The sequence below is a fragment of the Volvox carteri genome (assembly GCF_000143455.1).
Source record: "Volvox carteri f. nagariensis unplaced genomic scaffold VOLCAscaffold_12, whole genome shotgun sequence".
NCBI classification, from domain to species: domain Eukaryota; kingdom Viridiplantae; phylum Chlorophyta; class Chlorophyceae; order Chlamydomonadales; family Volvocaceae; genus Volvox; species Volvox carteri.
In genome coordinates this window covers 1,902,309-1,919,808 of record NW_003307555.1, presented here as the reverse complement: position 1 = coordinate 1,919,808, position 17,500 = coordinate 1,902,309, and the positions used below count along the sequence as shown (strand labels likewise).

Genomic DNA, 17,500 nt, shown 5'->3' with positions numbered 1-17,500 from the left:
TACCACATACATATACAATAAATGTACCCTCCCTAGATAGATAAAGCATCTCACATACGACAAACACAAATACCAGCCACCGAGATTGCCCTGAAATCACTACTTCGAGTAGTATTCGGTATGTGAGTACCCGTACGTGATGAATCAATCATGTGCATACATAAATTCTGTATGCTACAAACATACATAATTCTATGCTGGTGATAGCAAGGGAACTGGTAGGCAACGAAGGCGCAACGTCATTAAGGCAGGACACACGTGGCATGGTGCATGTGCACAACAAAATTACCCACTTACCTTGTAGCGATACTCCGCTGGGTCGACGAACAGTTGGCTGCCTGTGTGGGGCCAATCGTTACCGTCATACACGCTGATCTTGGCATCCGGTGCAGCACCGGTTTCTTTATCATGCTGATTGTAGATCGATCCTGCAATGCTCCCTGCCATTTCCGTGCCATGACCTTCAGGATCACCAAGCCAATACTCCGTTCCTGCGTGTGCCACATGACAGAACGAAACTTCGGATATGCAACATGCATGAACAAATCTATCTTTCAGCTTTCACTACATATATGTACAAAAACAACCGCTTTACCAATACTCATCAAATAAACAATAAACAACATAATAATAACATAATATACAATATAACATATAACAATAATAATCAACAACAGGAATAATAATTAATATAATAAATAATAATATAATATAATATAATATTATATAATATTATATAATATAATATAATATAATATTATATAATATTATATAATATAATATAATATTATATAATATAATAATAATAGAATAGGGGGGAGGCCAGTGCATGGGAAATGGATGTCAGTCGGCTGCATGCAGCATGCCCCAGTATTCTTACTCTTCTGTTCCCTTGCCTTGCTGCCCCGCGGTGCAGTGCATATAGCCAGCTGCTGATGGGTGTGATATACCTGTAATACGTATCCTGTTAGAATATTTGTGCCTGTCTAAAACTGAACCAACAGCATCCAAGCAGTCAACATTGTACATTTGTTACTTAGGCACATGCACGGCAGGGGAGAAGCGACTAGAGCTTCTAAGTTAGGTTCTGAACGGTAGCGTATCGGTTTGTTAGTCAATCCCGGTTAAACTGATCACCAGATGTCCTGCAGGACATCGTACAAGTACTTAATAGATGCTCACGCCTGTAATTGGCATTCTGCCTACACTATCAGGAGCTCTCTTTGCTCTTACTTTCATGAGTACATTAGACAACGGACAACATAGAAGACACCAACATTGTCAACTTTCAGGTTAGCGTTGACTCTCTATTTTCCTCTCAAAATACTAGGTCTCTAGTCATCTTCATCACCACCTTCTGGAGATGGGCTCAACTCGCAGAGACAAAGTGATGACGGCCGACTGTGGAAACAGCACATCTGGTCAGCAACGCCCAACGCTAGGACCACAGACAGACGCGGAACAGCTAGCTGGCCTTTCTAGCAGCCAAGTGGATATTGTGCAGCAGCTCGTGTATGCCTTCGGCCACGCGTGCTTTCCCTGGTCGCCACAAATGAGGACCACCCCACGGCCCTGCAGCCCTGAGGACCACCCCACGGCCCTGCAGCCCTGAGGACCACCCCACGGCCCTGCAGCCCTGAGGACCACCCCACGGCCCTGCAGCCCTGAGGACCACCCCACGGCCCTGCAGCCCTGAGGACCACCCCACGGCCCTGCAGCCCTGAGGACCACCCCACGGCCCTGCAGCCCTGAGGACCACCCCACAACCCTGCAGCCCTGAGGACCACCCCACGGCCCTGCAGCCCTGAGGACCACCCCACGGCCCTGCAGCCCTGAGGACCACACCCTAAATGCGTGGCCCTCCCCCATGCTGACGGCCGCCTCCCCACTCCCCACTAGAGCCTCCGTCACCTCTTAAGATGTACAGCCCATGCTGCACCGGCCACAGCCCAAGGCGCCAGAGCCGCCTTATGAAAATAAGCCGGGATCCTCCTGCATGATGCAGCTTCCCAGCCTACCTTGCCACGGGATCAGATCCAAATAAGCCCACAACGCTCAGCTGGGCCAAGGATGGATGATCTCCCCTCATCTGGCATGATGGGCCTCCGACCCAACCCTTCTGGGGTTGCAACCACGAATCTGCCTTTCAGCTCAGCGAGCCTAGACAGTGAGTTGCCAATCGCTGGCCTGCTTGCAACGAAGTCCATCCACCTTGTTCAGTCATGCCCGTTCATGGTCTGCCACTTTGAGTGGCGGCTCAGAAGGATAAAATCCGTCTGGTGTGGGATGGTTGAGCCGTTAACAAGCACCTATATGTAGCTAAATATCCAGTTGAGGAGTTCCGCTATGAGGGCCTGTCACAGGTGCCAGGCTGGGTCGGCCCGGAGGACTTCATGTCCATCCTCGACCTGAAGTCCAGCTACCATCATGTCGATGTGCATGCGTGCAACTGGACACATCTCGGCTTTGATTGGCGCGGCCAGTCCTACATTTTCACCCAGCTGCTGTTCGGCCTTGCAACCGCCTGCTTGGCCTTCACCAAGCTCATGAGGGAGGTCATGACCCCATGGTGCAGGCAGGGTTGGCTCCTCCAGCTACATGAACGACCAGGTGCACATGGGCAAGGATGCCGTGAACCTGGGGCTGCACGGCGGGAAGCCATCCTCGGCAAACCGGAATAGCTTGGTTTTTGCGCCAACCGTGAGCCATCCATGCTAGGTGAGGTGTCCCAGCGGGCGCAGTACCTGGGCATGATTATTGACACGAAGCTAGGCATCTTTGCAGTCCCAAATGACAAGCAGGACGCCTTTTTGGCTAGCAATAAAAGCCTTTTGGGGGAAGCGCCGAGTTGCCAGCTTCATGCAACATTAATGTCACATGCTTTCGGCCCCCTCACTTCCCTGTACAGTCGCGCCATGGGCTTGGACATTGCATCATGCCGCACTTGGGATCTGCACTTGCGCTTTCAGGAGATGCCATTGCAGAGGTTGAGCACTGGGTCCACTGCTTCGGTCACTTCAACGGCACCCATACCCTTTGGGCGCCCTCCCATGTCCACTCCATTATCTTGTGTGACTCCCTTGAAGTTAGGTTCTGAACTGTAGCCTATCTTCTTGTTGGTTACCGTAGTGCTACTTATAGTTCGTGCTACAATAATTCGGGAGGCACCACGAATATGTAGCACGTACAAATTCGAAGGTATCCCAAGGGACCGCAGCCCCGAAATATCGTACCCTCTGAAGCCGGTCGATCAAACGTCGCAAAAACTAGGATTTCAAGGCGGAAATCAGCTCTTCAATACAAAAAATGTAGTCATAAACGTAGGACATGAACAACGCTCGAAAACGTGCAAGACAGGCAACCCTGCTTCAATGCGGGATGAAATCGCTAGCACCAAACGCTCCGGTGAGCGACCGAGCTGGATTTGCACCAGTTAGGCTTGATGATGCTGTTGTCGAGGCCCAGCGTGAGCGAATGGAGCACGAGAAGGTTGCTAGGCGCGAGCGCAATGCGGTCAATGCTACGGCAGCCGGCGAGGCGAGGCTTGCGCTCACGCCGCAGCCTGGCATTCGACCTGTTGGACGTCCTCTTCAACAAATCCGCGGGTCAACCATGGCTCGGCTGCAGTTCGCACTGGGCCCTGGCTTCACCAGGCAAGTCATTGTGACGCCCGCTCGGGTGGCCACCGCCACGCCCAAGTCTACTGGTCCGCGCGGCACGTACGCTCGATTCAGCAATGACGAAAAGCGGATGGTTGTGGAGTTCATCAGGGAGCGCTGCGCTGATTCGGTAAGCCCGCGACGTCAGGTTCGGGTGCCGTAAGCTGAGCTGGATACGGTATGGTACTTCATTCTAACCCTTGCTTGCCTTGTGATGCAGGTTGCCATGGGCATCAACTTCATGCACCGGGACCAGGGACCACAGCGGCACCTTTAACTCCGAGCGCCCCTTGAAGGAGTCCACGGTCTCTGGCTGGCTGGCTAAGTACAAGGAGAACCCGACCATCTTTGGGGCTGGGGTTGCCACACCCGGCCAAGGCCGTGATCATGGAGATGGTGCTCAGTGGCTCAACATAAGAAGAATGGCCGCCTAGCCTGTGTTTGCTCTCGATTACAGTCCCTAATTCACATTGACACCGTGCACAATCCCTCGTCCTTCTGTAGGTCACCTAACGGACGCTGCGTGAGCCTATAATCGAGAAGCTGCGGGAGGCCGGCTATGCCTACCTTCTGGCCGGTAGTGGCGGCACCTTTACGTGCAGTCGGGCCTGGATCCGCAAGGTCTGCAAGGGCCTGCGCCTCTCCAACCGGGCTGCAACGTCTGCAGCGCAAAAGCTACCCGCCGACTGGGAAGACATTGCCCGGCTCTTCCTGCTGCAGGTACATCGCTGTGGATCCTGCCGTGAGCATTAGAAACGGTAGCTGTTTGCACTGCCTCCTTTCCGTGTTCCCCGTTTGCCAATCATAGGCATTTCGTACCTCCCAACCCTGCTTCGGCCCTTCACCTCCATCCCTTCATAACAGATTGCCTACCTAGCCTTCAAGCACGAAATCCCGAAGGCGCTGGTCGTGAACGCGGATCAGACTGGCTGCAACATTGTGCCCATCAGCAAGCGCACATACGCCAAGATGGGCAGTCAACACATCCGGCAGGTCGGCCTGGATGACAAGCGCCAGATTACCATCGTGGTGGCGTCGGCGGCTGACGGTAGCATGCTACCACCGCAGGTCATCTTCCAGGTAGGGGTCTCTGAGGCCTACCCTTTAATAACCAAGTAAACCAAGTAGGAGATAGGATTACCTACTTAGGCCAATAGCTTAGCCGTTCTTGCATTTGTACAGTACCCTTTTGTCATTGGATGTGGTTCTGGCTGCACTATATTTTTCTTAGGCCTCTTGTTGCCATTGGTGTACCGTACCGTTACTGTACGGTGCCAACACTGGGTAACAAAGCCTTTTATCCCCACTCCTGTCCATCGCAGGGCGGCACCAAGCGCTCGCTTCCTCCCCAAGATTGCAGCAAGGGCCTGATGGACATCGGGGCGCAGCTGGCGTTCTCGCCCAACCACTGGTCCAACAAGAAGCTGATGGAGCAGTGGGTGGAGTTGGTGCTGCTGCCCTACCTCCAGCGCACCAAGGAGCGGCTTGGGCTGCCGCCTGACCACCCCTGCATGCTCATCAGCGACTGCTGGCAGGTGCACCTGTCAGAGGCCTTCCAGGTAAGGGGGAGGCCGAAAGTTTCGCGAGGGGGCCACCCGTAGTGGTGCGGACCAAGGCAGTGATGCGAACCAAAAGGATATGTATGGTGCTGTGCTGCCGGCCAGGGATACCCACATCCTATCCCACTGCCCTGGTACTGTACTAAGGCTGCCTTTCCACCGCCTTTGGCTTTGCAGGCCCACCTCAAGCGCAAGTGCCCCGGCATCCTGCTCAAGTACGTGCCAGCCAACTGCACCTCCAAGCTGCAGCCAGCGGACACGGCCTGCAGAAGCCACTCAAGGATGCTATCCGCAATGAGGCGAGCAAGGCCTTCCGGCGGCAGCTGGAGTCGCAGTTCAACAGTGGCGTTGCCCCCAAGGATGCTGTGCTCAACCTGCGCACATCCGCCATGAAGCCGCTCGTCTGCAGCTTCATCCTCGCCGCCTGGCTCTACCTGATAAGCCAACCCCAGATCGTCCTGCACGCCTGGGACAGCGCAACACTCTCGAAGGCTTGGGACCAGGATACCATCGACCAGGCGATCCGGAAGGTGCTCAGTGAGGGCGAGGCAGCACTCTTCCCACCACCCCGCAGCACCCGTGAGGCAGGCGCCGCCGCCACAGCGGCCACCACGGATATGCTGGGCCTCACCGCCACCACCGCCGCTGCTGCTACTGCCGCCATCACCCCCGTCACCACCAACCCCGCGGCGGAGGATGATGATGACACCGCCGACCCCAGCCGCTATGCCATTGTTGACGATGACGATGACAGCATGCTTGAGCGTGTACTTGAGCACGTCACGGAGCTTGATGCAAAGTTCAGCTCATGCTACCAGCGGACAAGGTGGAGGCCATGCGTGCAGCAACGGCTGCCAAGCGGGCGGCCAAACTTAACGAGCAGGCCAAGCGGCAGGGCGGTGTGAAGGGCGGCCGGACCAAGCAGGGCAACAAGCACGGCCGGGGGACGAAGCGTGCAGAGCCGGAGGGGAGCAATGAGGAGATGGAGCACGAGGAGGATGAGCCAGAGCCCAGCAGCAGCGAGGAGGAGAGCGAGGAAAGCGAGGAAAGCGAGGCTCCATCCGATTGCGAGGATGAGGGGGACGTGGATGGGGATAAGGGGGAGGAGAGCGAGGATGAGGGCGAGGTCCAGGCGCTGGTGAATGCTGTTCGCAGCAGATCAGGGCGGGCAAGCGTTCGGCCGCAGCGCTACCAATAGATGAGCATCATGTGAGGTGAGGGGTGGTGGTTCCTGTTTGGTGCATCCAGCTGCGTCGTAATGCCTTTTACGTCGGGGTTTCAGCCACATGAAGACACGTTTCAGTAGCAACCACCCAAACACTGTATTGGCCCGGCCGGTTGGTTATTAGGTCGTTGCCACTGGTACTGAACTGTACGATCGGTCCAGAATTTGCTAGGGCGTTTCCAAAGTGCGAAAATGGTGAGAGACCATGAGCCTAAGGGTTCCCGGTGGAGGGAGACTGACTGGAAGCTGCAGTTTGAAAAGCCCCGAAACTTTGGAAGGGGCCCCGAAATTTGTATCATGCCCGCAAAAATCTGGTCCGGCCTTCCCCGAAATTCAAAGAGCACGTACAAATTTCAGCAAGTTTTTTGACCCCTCCCCGAACAATGCGATCACGAACTATAAGTAGCACTACGGTAGTTAGCGCTGGTTACACCGTTCACTAGGATATCGTACTTATACCGGTTCACTCTTGTAGTTCGGCATTCTGCCTACACTATTCTTAGCTGTGTTTGCTCTTACTTCTCCCCCCCCCCCAATTAGTCCCGCTTGGCCCAGTCAGCAGTTCGGATGGACAACAGCCCACAGGGCACGATGGCGGACTGCAGCCAACCGACAACTACCTTTTACACGCGTGTGGCGCTTCAACCCAACTTTTTTGAAGCTAGCCCTCCCCTGAACGTGTTTAGGTGTCTACCTCAGTGGCAATAGCCCCTGGGAGGTGATCGCTTTGGCCACCTCTGTCTTCCCATACATGGGAGTGTGTCTGAAGCGTCGTAGCTGTACATAGTACGGCGTACATATCCTCTATAAATACGCGCTAAAGCGCTCCAGCCACGCACCAGCATCTATAGAGGCCTTTTCAGCGGCCAGCTACTACAGCCTCTCTCCATTCACTAAGTAGTAGTTCTACCTTTGCTACCAGACAAGCTGTGGATCCGCACATCCGGATGCGATACAAATTTTCGATAACCCGGTGTTGGTTGTACCCTAGGCCTACCTGCCTGCATATCCTGCTGGCTGACGGATGCTGGCCTGTGCCATCAGCTATCCGTTTCACAGTCGGTCTCCTGAATCCGTCCACTGGCATGTGGTTGGATGTTCAAGCAACCCCAAGCCCGACCCGTATCATGAACAGCCAAGGCAACTTCGAGTCTAACTCGCGAACTTGCGTTAAAAAGCAAGGGACGGCTTTCTGACATCCACTACCAACAAACAGCTTCCTTAATCCAATGTACAGTGAACACAAATACAGCAACGAACTCACCTCCGGAGTAGATGATGTACTGGACAACCTTCCTCGGTAAGTACAGGTCTTGCCATTTTAGCCACTTCAAAGTCCCCTTGCTGTTGGGGACATCCACGAAATCAAAACCCGAGAATATATCGTCGCGTTTCGAAAAAAGATCTGTGAAGTAGCAACTGTCCACATCCAATCCGGTGTCCGTGACCTGTATGTATGTTGTTACAGGGTGGTTAACTTCGCCAGCGGCCCCCTTATGTATGTATGTATGTATGTATGTATGAGGGCAAAACATGGGTTAGGATGGTCATGGCCCGCAGTGTACGACTCATGGAATGAGTGCAAAACATGGGCCGGGTTAGTCATGATAGGCTATATGATCATATATGACCATATAGCCTGAATTGCATGCGTCATGGCATACCATGCACAGCATGACCTGGTCATGTTCTGCAAGTCATAGATATTTATGTGCAGATATATGACCAACTTTACGGCCCCCTAGGGTCATAAAATGTACCAATGACTGGCTGGGGTCATATTGGGATCCACTTTTTGATAAATTGACATCATGGATCGCAGACATTCTATGACCCCCACCGGTCATAGTCTGCACTTGGCTTACACAAGCTATGAACTGTTCCCTGACCGGGTGGGTCTATGACTAAGTGACAAATCATGACCGGATCCCTGACTGGAAAACCCATCCATGACCAAGTCGTTCCCCCATCAAAACCCAAAGGAGCATTATGAGCTCAGCAGACAGCATGGCCCACACATACAACTAAGTTGTGGCGCCGTTGATCCGCTAGGTTTGGTTGGATGCTGCTGGTGAGTTGCTGAACCCAACGGAAACATTCTGAAGTCGGATGGGTGCCCTGTAACATCATACAACGCCATACGCATTTACACACATCAGGAGGCGAATACGTCTGTAAAATTCTATAGGTCGTGCCTTAAGGCTTGGTATAATACATAGGGATATCCCTATCGATGCGCCGTCCCTATCTAATGTACCAGCTGGCACGATCTATAGACTACCAAAACTTGTGTATACGGTATGCACGTAAGTGATAGACCGACAACATCGCAATATGGCTGCATAACAACCCAAGCTCATGGTATTGGACTTTTAAATTTATGTTGTGCAAATACTAGCAACAGCTCCAGCTCCAGCACCAGCATGTGCAGGAACGGCCCCCTGGCGCCGGCGCCCTGCCCCGCCCTATGTATGCCCAGATAAACACATACATCACCCGTCAAACACTTTTATGCTTACCCCGACTGTTACATCTTTTCCTGTGATACCAGCCTCCCAAAAGGGTTTCGACCGAAGTTTAACTGGGTCTTGCTCCTTTTCTGATATTTTACCTAAGGGATGGACATGGACATGGGATTGGCAAACAAAGTGGCTCGGGTGAACACCTTATACCGCCTATCGTACCTTTGTATCATTCAAGAAACTAAAGCATTTGGTGGCGGCTGGGCCCCCATGCATGCAGGCATATGTAAGCTGTGCACGAATAAAACCTTTGAATTATCACAACACAGGACATTAGGGTCTGTCTTGCAGCAGGCGAGGCCACCGATTCCACCACCAACATTCGAATACACTTGCCTGTGACGTTAAGGAGAGTCTACAAGTCATGTTCTTTTTACAGGCCTATCTATTATATTATGGCACGATCTATATCTAGTTTGCCCGTGTAATGTACGCGCGTATGCTTGCTTGTTAATAAAGCCCTTTCTTATGCATCATCATGTTCGTTCGTCCTTAATTAAGGCGCAATCACCGCCACGCACCTGTCTGGATCCCCCAAGTCTCCAGCGCATTAAGGGCCACCTTTTGCATTGAGGGTGTCAGCCAAAGCACGTTGGACCGTTGAGAAAGAAGTTTGACCCCAAGGAAGACATCCTGTGATCAGATACAAGCCGCAGTTGCGGTTACTGCCAATCAGCAATGAAGTAGTGGGGCGCACATTTAGCCATCCGAGTGTGCTTGCAAGCACACCGCAGTTCGTTCAGTATGTGCTCAGCAGTGAGGCATGCATGCATTACGCGAGAAGATAAAGCGGGGTAGATAGCTAGGGCCGCCAAGTGAGGTCGGCATATGCACCGGCATTAGTTGCTTTGCACTACTGGTACTGCTAGTACTGGCATAACACTACAGTATACTGGAGTATGCTACATAAGCACACAACACAGATCGGCCTGGGCATGAATCTGAAATCACATTGTAAGTTGTGGGGCTGGCAAGTGTAGCAGAGCTTCGGTGTTTGAGTCAGGTAGATACTAGCAGCACAGGAGCCTTGGAGAGCGCTCTCCCAGGCCTGTGCTAGCAGCGGTGTGTTTTAGGAAATACCTTTTCAGTATTCCACAGTAATCTTGCTACATTTTGTAACTTCAAGTCCATTGCTAAATACTTACGCCTGTAACTTCGTTAAATGTGCCCACGAGCTACTTCATGCACGTGTGCTTAAGCACACCAACAGGCTTGTTGGTGAAATGGCGACAAAAGAGCCCTAGGTAGGTAGGTAGGTGGCGAGCCGATCGAGTTCTATGGAGTTCACCCAAGGACTGTTGATAGACAGACATCGTGCGGGGAAAATTGCAGTGTGTGAGTGCCTTTTCCCCAAGGCAACACGGAAGAAACATAGGAACACTGCCCAAGTCTCAGGTCTAGATAGGCTCTGTAACACGCTATGCAGCTGCTGCTGAACAATAATCAACTGAAAGCAGACAAGCCAGCACATGTACACCCCAAAATACGCATGCAGCACGGAACCATGAACGAAGGCTCTACCCATCATCATGAGCACGTGTCCAACCACCCGTAGGATAGGTACTTAATTTCTCAAGCATGTAAATGCAATCTGCTACTGACCTGAAAACAGAGGAAGACGTCCAGTCTAGGACTGTGCGTGCTGTAAATTGCGTCCGCCAGGCTCCGTGGACGGCAGGGGTCGGTGTCACTGCGGTCCAGTGCTGCAGCTAAGCGCCGTGCCAGATTCCCCCCCATGTCCTGCAGCTCCTCAGCACTCCTACCAGGTACGATATGTACCGTGAAGCCGTACAACGCAGGGCCTTTCATGCCGGGCGAGATGCTCCCATTATTCTTGCCCACTGCCTGTCCGGGCTGACCCACAGCTGCTGGGTTCTGCATCTGAAGGGAAGCGCCTTGGTCGCGCATCCCCACAATTTCATCAACATGTCGAAGTCCAGACATGATGACAGGGTCCCATTTTCGGAGGTTTCTTGGTAGGCAGGCCTCATCTGGCAACTGTTCTTCTGGCAAATAATCACCGTCATCAGGATGATGGCGGCTGTTCCTCATGGACTCGGGGGGTGGTGCTCTGCTGTTGGTCTCCCGCTGGGCCTTATGAACGCCGCCGCCGGCTATTACACATAGCGACAGGAGGTGCGCCAACTCTGGAGAAATCTTTAAATCTGGCTCAAGCGGTGCCTGCGCGGGTTTGGCATATTCGGCATTGGCGGCAGGAGTAATATGGCAGGAGTGTGGATTCAACATGCTGCCTTGCTTCACTAAGGTTGCATATCATAACTCTGTTGACGGATATAAGAGTAATGGATGAGGTAGTTTACATACTAAGTACAGGTAATACTTGCTCGACATTATGTAGATAGCAGGGATAACTATACTGCTTACGTGTACGTACCCGTACATACCCGTGCATGGGTCAACTACGTATCTGTAACAAGCACATACAAGCACCGACAAAGGCAAGTGCACAGGTCTACAAGTCAGTCAGTCCGAAAGGATTAGAGAGAACATGGCGCACGGTAACAAAACAATGCATGCACGACTTACAAACAGTGTTTCATGTGCTTCTGCAACCTCAAGAGCACTCGCTGGGTCCAAATATGCCATCAGTGCACCATCTCCGTATAAGTGTGGCATCACAAAAGCACCCTTCCCAACCAAGCCAGCATGGAGGTCTTGCCGTCTGTCCAAAGATGCTACATGCATGGAGGGCAGCAGCGGCGGCAGCAACAGCAGTCCATGTCCATTCACTTATGATGGATGGTGCGTGGTTGCTGAACATAGCACACAACTATCATAGACACCATGCGCGGCGACAACGGTCATCATGCACAGCAAAGGGCAAAAGTGAGGAATAGTGCACATTAATGGGTGAGGGATAAACTTGGGATGAGGAGGGTGAGAAGGATTGGCCATCTGACCCAGCAGGGCACAAACCTGTTGTTGAGGCGAGTTGGAAGACATGTAGAAGGCTTGTCTCGCCTGCACTTTCTGACATCATTCTCGCTGCCGCTGCTGTGAAGGAACCAGGTGACGACGGATTCGATAAATTCCTCTTGCTGTGGAGGAAAGCCACCTCTTCTGCCGACCTGGAAGTAGGTGATAAGGATAATGAATAGATGTTGACCTGCCTGTTCGTTAGATGTCTCGCCTGGTAAGCTTACCACTTAAGTGCACATGTGCACATGTCTGCAACAGCTGTAAAACTATTGATCTTCTATAGATCGCAACCTGGGAAAGTAGGAAGGGAGGGTCCCTATCAAATGTACCAGGACACAATCCAAAGAGGGTCGCTTATGTGCTTCCATCGTCCCATGTAGCCCATGCATAATAATGCGTGCCTTTTGGATAAGCAATGATTCATGGAGATGGGTGATCATCAAGGTAATAATAAGGTAATAATTGTCGTATATCTATGCGTGGACTGCTGTTATGGTTGAAGGAGGCAAGACCCCGTTGTCACCCCGCCACCGCTGTGCATGTCCCATACTGCACCACCCAGCTATCGTGCCGGCAGTCTACGTGAGGCTGCTGGCCCTGCTCATTCTATGCGTAATCTCATGTCGTATGCTTTCGTACGACATTCATATGATGTGTGAAACAGGGGGTTATATCTTCGCCCGTGGCAGCTACCCTGCGAAACCCTGCCTTCCCCGGTATTTCGGGGCACCCTCATCTAGTCACCCTAGTCAACTTCTCAGTGGATCGCTCAGGTTCCGAACCCACCACTCGCATCCAACGGAATCTGCCGGGTCGACAGCGGCCCAACCCCGTTCCTGGTCGGCTCGCAGGTTAACTTTATCCCAGGTCACCACCGTCCATCAACTAGGGGCGCAATACCTTCCACCATCGGAAGGATTTTCGACCCTAACAGGTCTCGATCCCCGGGGGCCAATGGTCGTGCGTTACCAGTAGTGCCAAACCCTAGTATTCATACGTATGCTTAGCTAGCATAGTTAGAGCGTCGGCAACCATTTGATCCCTACTGCTGACAGCTTTCTATATGTCAATCATAGCACGCACCAGTCCTGCACCAGTCCTGCAGTCTCACTCATTACCTGAGGTGCAGAGTGCCACTGCGAAACTGAACAATTCCGGTGCATCTGCCAACGCAGCCACCCGTAGCAACCTGGAGCTGCGCAAATCTCGCCACTGATAACAGCAACAGAAGCCAACAGGGCATGGGAGCTCGTATAGCTGCTGAACGAGCAAGTCTCGCATGTAGGCCGGTGGCCATCATCATCTGCTGAAAATGAAAGGGATGCAGGGAAACCGGCATAACATCAACAGTTGCGCATCTTCGATTCAATTGTCATTATACTTTGTTAATAGGACGTAATATGCGTCTGGATACATTTCTGTCGACGGTACATCAATTGGTGTGTGCTGATCTGCTGCTAGGTGGTGCGACGATAAAGGCCTTACAGACATACTTGGAAATGTACTCGCTCGTTCGTCTCACATGCTGTTCCTCCCTCACTCTTTTCACCAAATATTCGATATGGTAAATGACCGGGTCTTTACATAGTTTATATCAATTGTACGTACGTACGGCCGCCGAATGGTGTCCTGTGATATATAAACATAAAAGGTACCATACTGTTTTTGTGACACGCTTTTTGGGCAAGGAAGCCATGAAGCGCAAGGAAGTCAATCTGTCAACCAAACAAAACAGGTTAGGCACCACAGAGCTGGTCCCCGTACAAAACCCGCAAAAGTCCCCTCTGCCGCAAGGGGTGGAACCGCAAATCCCGGAACCTCCCTTCAAGCAAAACTGTTATGAAACACTCAGCCCGTCAGTCATAAGATACTGTATGGCACCGTTGACACGCGTTTCCCTGCACCTACAAGAATTTACTTCATGAGAGAGGATGTCTGGAAAGATGTCTGGAAAGCAACCAGTACCACCCACACACAGGAGTGAACGTCTCAGCGGTAACGGGCAGGTTTGCTAATCTGCCGCTTGTTGCCAGCACGGGCCTCCGCCAACTGCACTACCTCCTCCTCTTTATCCCCCCCCCCACTCGTCCGACTCCCCCTCGCTGCTCTCGCCCCCGAGGTCTCGCCCTCAACGAGCTCCTCGCTGCTGCTCTCGGCACCACGTCATCCTCCACCTCCTCCGCCAACACCATCTCCTCCTCCTCCATCGCACCTGCCGACCGCTTCACTCCACACCGGCCACCACCCCGCCCTCGCCCGCGGCCACCGCGCCTGCCACCACCCCTTTTGTTGAGTGGAAAACCATAACATATAACTAATTACTGAGTTAGATTGAGAATTCGGACCTGTTCTGAGCGGTATTCTGCATGTTTGACGTACGGCATATTGGTGACACTTATTTTGGCGACGTTCATAAAAATCTGCCACAGAGCTTTTTCCTCTGACACGCATTTGGTGACGCCATACCCATTGCGTGTCACCAAAATATCGTGGCAGTACGGTACACAGAAATGCGGCCAGAAAAATTGTAAATAAAAAGCAAGCATACAGCCTTCGCTCGTAGCCTTCTCCTCACCTGAAGTGAACCTGCACAAAGATAGAGAGCATCATAACCAGGACTTGCTTCCCAGTATTAGAAAACTCCACCAGCGCTTATTACTTTAACTGCAAGTACCTAGGGAGCACCTTTCTGCCCTTTAACGAATGGATGCACACAGTTCCACGCTTAGCAGCCTATCCCAAGCTGGAGTCCGACTTTGGAGTCTTCTTTTGACATTCTAGGCCTCGGGGCTACTAGCCTTGGGGCTACTCAATAAGACCTTGTCTAAGCGATCATTCATAGACAAATGGATGGCTGGGTGCTACCGTTTAACATGCTCATAAACACCAGTTTTCAAATACACGCTCAGCATGATGTTATGCTCACGATGTGCCGGCTTGGCTTGGCTTGCTGCCGTGCCCCTCCTTGCCCTATCTATAGACAAGCCAGCGGCCATTTTGCATCAGCATCTATCGGCAGCCCCCACCAGGGTACATAGGTGTCGCCTCAACAAGCTGGCGCCAGCATAGCCGATTGCCGAGTCACGGACGACGGAGGAAGGTGGCAGTAATATTACACCTCTGGAGAGATTGTGGTGTGCGCGTGGTGCGACATTCCCTAAACCCGGCATTCTTACGAACTAAATTGTAATATATCGGGGGGGTTTGTTACTGCTGTCCATTCTCTGGTATATGACTTTCGGTCACTTTCCAACACCCCCCGTGAGCAACGCACCCTCGCTCAGGGCATCCCCTAATGCCTCATCTCGGCTCCCCCACTCTGAACAACAGCGAGTGGGAATCGAACCGGCGACCTTTGGCGGAGCGCTCAGCGCTATCGGAACTCATAACCTGTCAAAGACAGCAAAGCGCCGGATTCCTCCCGGGTGTTATGAAGATCTGCTTTCACCATTACCTAATACTGGTATGTGTGTCGGTCACTTTCCAACAATAAAAGCATCCCGCAATTTGCTTTGAGAACCGCCAGAAGTAGTTCACTACGTTTGAATAAAAAAACCTTCCTATGGAAGCATTCCTTTCCATTTGCCTGTTGGAGAGTGACCGAAACTCATATACTAGTGAATGGTGACAGCAATATTAGGACCTGAGGGGGTCCGGCGCTTTGCTGTTTCTAACATTGCCGTTCGGCAACTTGTTCGCTGGACGTTTTCAAGCCCCTTATTAAATTTGCACTTATCACCTTCATTAAAGAGTTATGCGAAACAACAGAACGCGCCTGCAGCGAAGTGCACCGGCGGCGTTTCGTAAAATTTGTGGATAGCGGAGGTACTCCACTGTAAACCCCAGGAAGTAAGGAAGATTTCAATAAGCAATAAGTCACAATAACTAATCGTTGATCATAAGAAAAATCAGAAGGACTCACCAAAGCAGTAAGCAGCGTTCGTGCGTTCAACGTTGCGCCAAGCACGGATGACAAGCAGGTCGAGCAATAATACTTTCTGTGGTCGGCTCAAGGATGGAAGAGATCATTTGGAGCGAACAAGCTATGCTTAAGGTTGGTTAGATGGATAATTCGGACAGAGTTGGAAACATCAAGCAAATAAATTGGAGTGCGCTGTACCAAATGTTGATTATAAATCTTCCACTGCTACTGTGTGCGAGGATGGGTTAGAACTGCATGGCGGATGGACGTTGGCTCCATTTGTACTACATACACGAAGCTAAAGTCTACAAAGTCTACAGGGTTGCACGAATCAGCAGATCATGAGCTGTTCTGCAACTCGGGCGACTTCATCATCATCACTTTCATAGCGCGATGTACCAAAATTGCATAGCGAGTTCCATTAGGATGCGGAATGGAGCGATCTACATCAGGCCATAGAATGTCGGTCGCATATCGCACCCACGACCCAGAAAGTCCTGCCCGCTGTAGCTCAGGCTGGCAGCAACCTGGCATGAGGGAAAATTGAACGAACAAGCGAACAAACGAAGGAAGCGAACGAACAGCAGTGGCATGTGACTGAATGGTGGATAAGTAGTTGGTCCCCATGTCCTTTCCCGCTTCTCGCCTCTGCATTAGCCCCAGGATGACCTTCTGCATCCGGCCGTCCTCCGCCTGCATGTCAGCATGAGCGAGTGCGCGTGTGCCCCGCGCAGGTGTTAAAGCTTGCGTCTGCAAAAAGTATCATCAGCCCACATACTGACACCTCTTCCTAGACACAAATTCATTATGTCCCCACTGCTATAATTTGCTGGCCTGGATCCTTTTTTGGCCTGGCTTGCGTTGAGTAAGCACTTCGCCTCAAATGCTTATGGTTGCACGAGAAGGTTCCGAGCACTCTTTCCCAAAACGTACATCGAACCTCAACAAATGATTGTTTTGATGTTTTCCGTCAGTCACATGGAGACGTATTGCGTGAGAGTGCGAGCAAGAGTCGCACATTGAGGTTCGTTTGTTAGCCAGTGGAGCATGCATGAGGCCCGCTCATAAGGCCCAATCAAACGAGCGATACATTGTCGTACAATTCATCCCCCTCACTTTCAAACGCCCTTTAGGAGAAAAACCTCACCCTACGCGTATATATATGTTGTTACAGGATGGTTAACTCCGCCAGCGACCCCCTTTCCCGGGGCAGTCCCTGCTCTCCCCTGCTAGAGGGGCACCCTAATCCGTCACCCCATCCGACTTCAGAATGTATTCGTTGGGTTCGGCAACTCACCACCAGCATCCAACCAAATCTAGCGGATCAACGGCGATCCGCTAGTCCTGGTCAGCGTATGTAGGCTTACCCATCTGGAGAATTGTCTAACTGTGGGTGCTGCAGCATGTATAAGGCTTATAAAGGGTACGAGCACGGTCAGTCGAATGAGATGCGATTACCGATGGAAAGCTTACAAGGAGCAAAGCTAATCGATGAGTAACATTCTTCGTCTTGTAGCTGGTTTGTGCCTTGGTGGCCGAAAGGCCGACTTCTTTTCCTTGTTTGCCTGGGATGTTTTCGGGTAGTCCTGGAACGCCTTCGGAAATGCCTGAGCCTTCTTGTCCGAAAAGACAAACATGGCAATAGAAGCAACGAAAACGTGCTCCCCTGCACC

General features: G+C 51.8%; 3 protein-coding genes across 3 annotated transcripts in view; 1 reads left to right on the top strand and 2 right to left on the bottom strand.

The window, feature by feature from the left end:
• The window catches only part of VOLCADRAFT_89438 (uncharacterized protein), a gene marked incomplete at both ends in the record, with an annotated part of 3,849 nt that extends 2,820 nt beyond the window's left edge, over window positions 1–1,029 (bottom strand). Inside the window, 2 exons of the mRNA XM_002948952.1 lie at window positions 298–491; window positions 951–1,029. Of these exons, the coding sequence (XP_002948998.1) occupies window positions 298–491; window positions 951–1,029 (273 nt within the window). The remainder of the gene's footprint in view (window positions 1–297; window positions 492–950) is intronic.
• Window positions 1,030–3,327: 2,298 nt separating this feature from the next.
• On the top strand, window positions 3,328–6,416 carry VOLCADRAFT_89437 (uncharacterized protein; the record flags this gene model as incomplete). The annotated part of the gene is made up of 9 exons (XM_002949044.1): window positions 3,328–3,818; window positions 3,880–4,055; window positions 4,164–4,182; window positions 4,262–4,379; window positions 4,524–4,739; window positions 4,982–5,218; window positions 5,396–5,433; window positions 5,472–5,797; window positions 6,037–6,416. 9 exons carry the CDS (start codon window positions 3,328–3,330, stop codon window positions 6,414–6,416), a joined length of 2,001 nt encoding a protein of 666 aa, XP_002949090.1.
• A 709-nt stretch (window positions 6,417–7,125) lies between these two features.
• Window positions 7,126–12,152, bottom strand: VOLCADRAFT_89436 (uncharacterized protein; the record flags this gene model as incomplete). Its single annotated transcript, XM_002948951.1, has 8 exons — window positions 7,126–7,220; window positions 7,708–7,891; window positions 8,963–9,054; window positions 9,487–9,598; window positions 10,568–11,146; window positions 11,513–11,661; window positions 11,903–12,054; window positions 12,130–12,152. 8 exons carry the CDS (start codon window positions 12,150–12,152, stop codon window positions 7,126–7,128), a joined length of 1,386 nt encoding a protein of 461 aa, XP_002948997.1.
• Window positions 12,153–17,500: the final 5,348 nt, after the last annotated feature.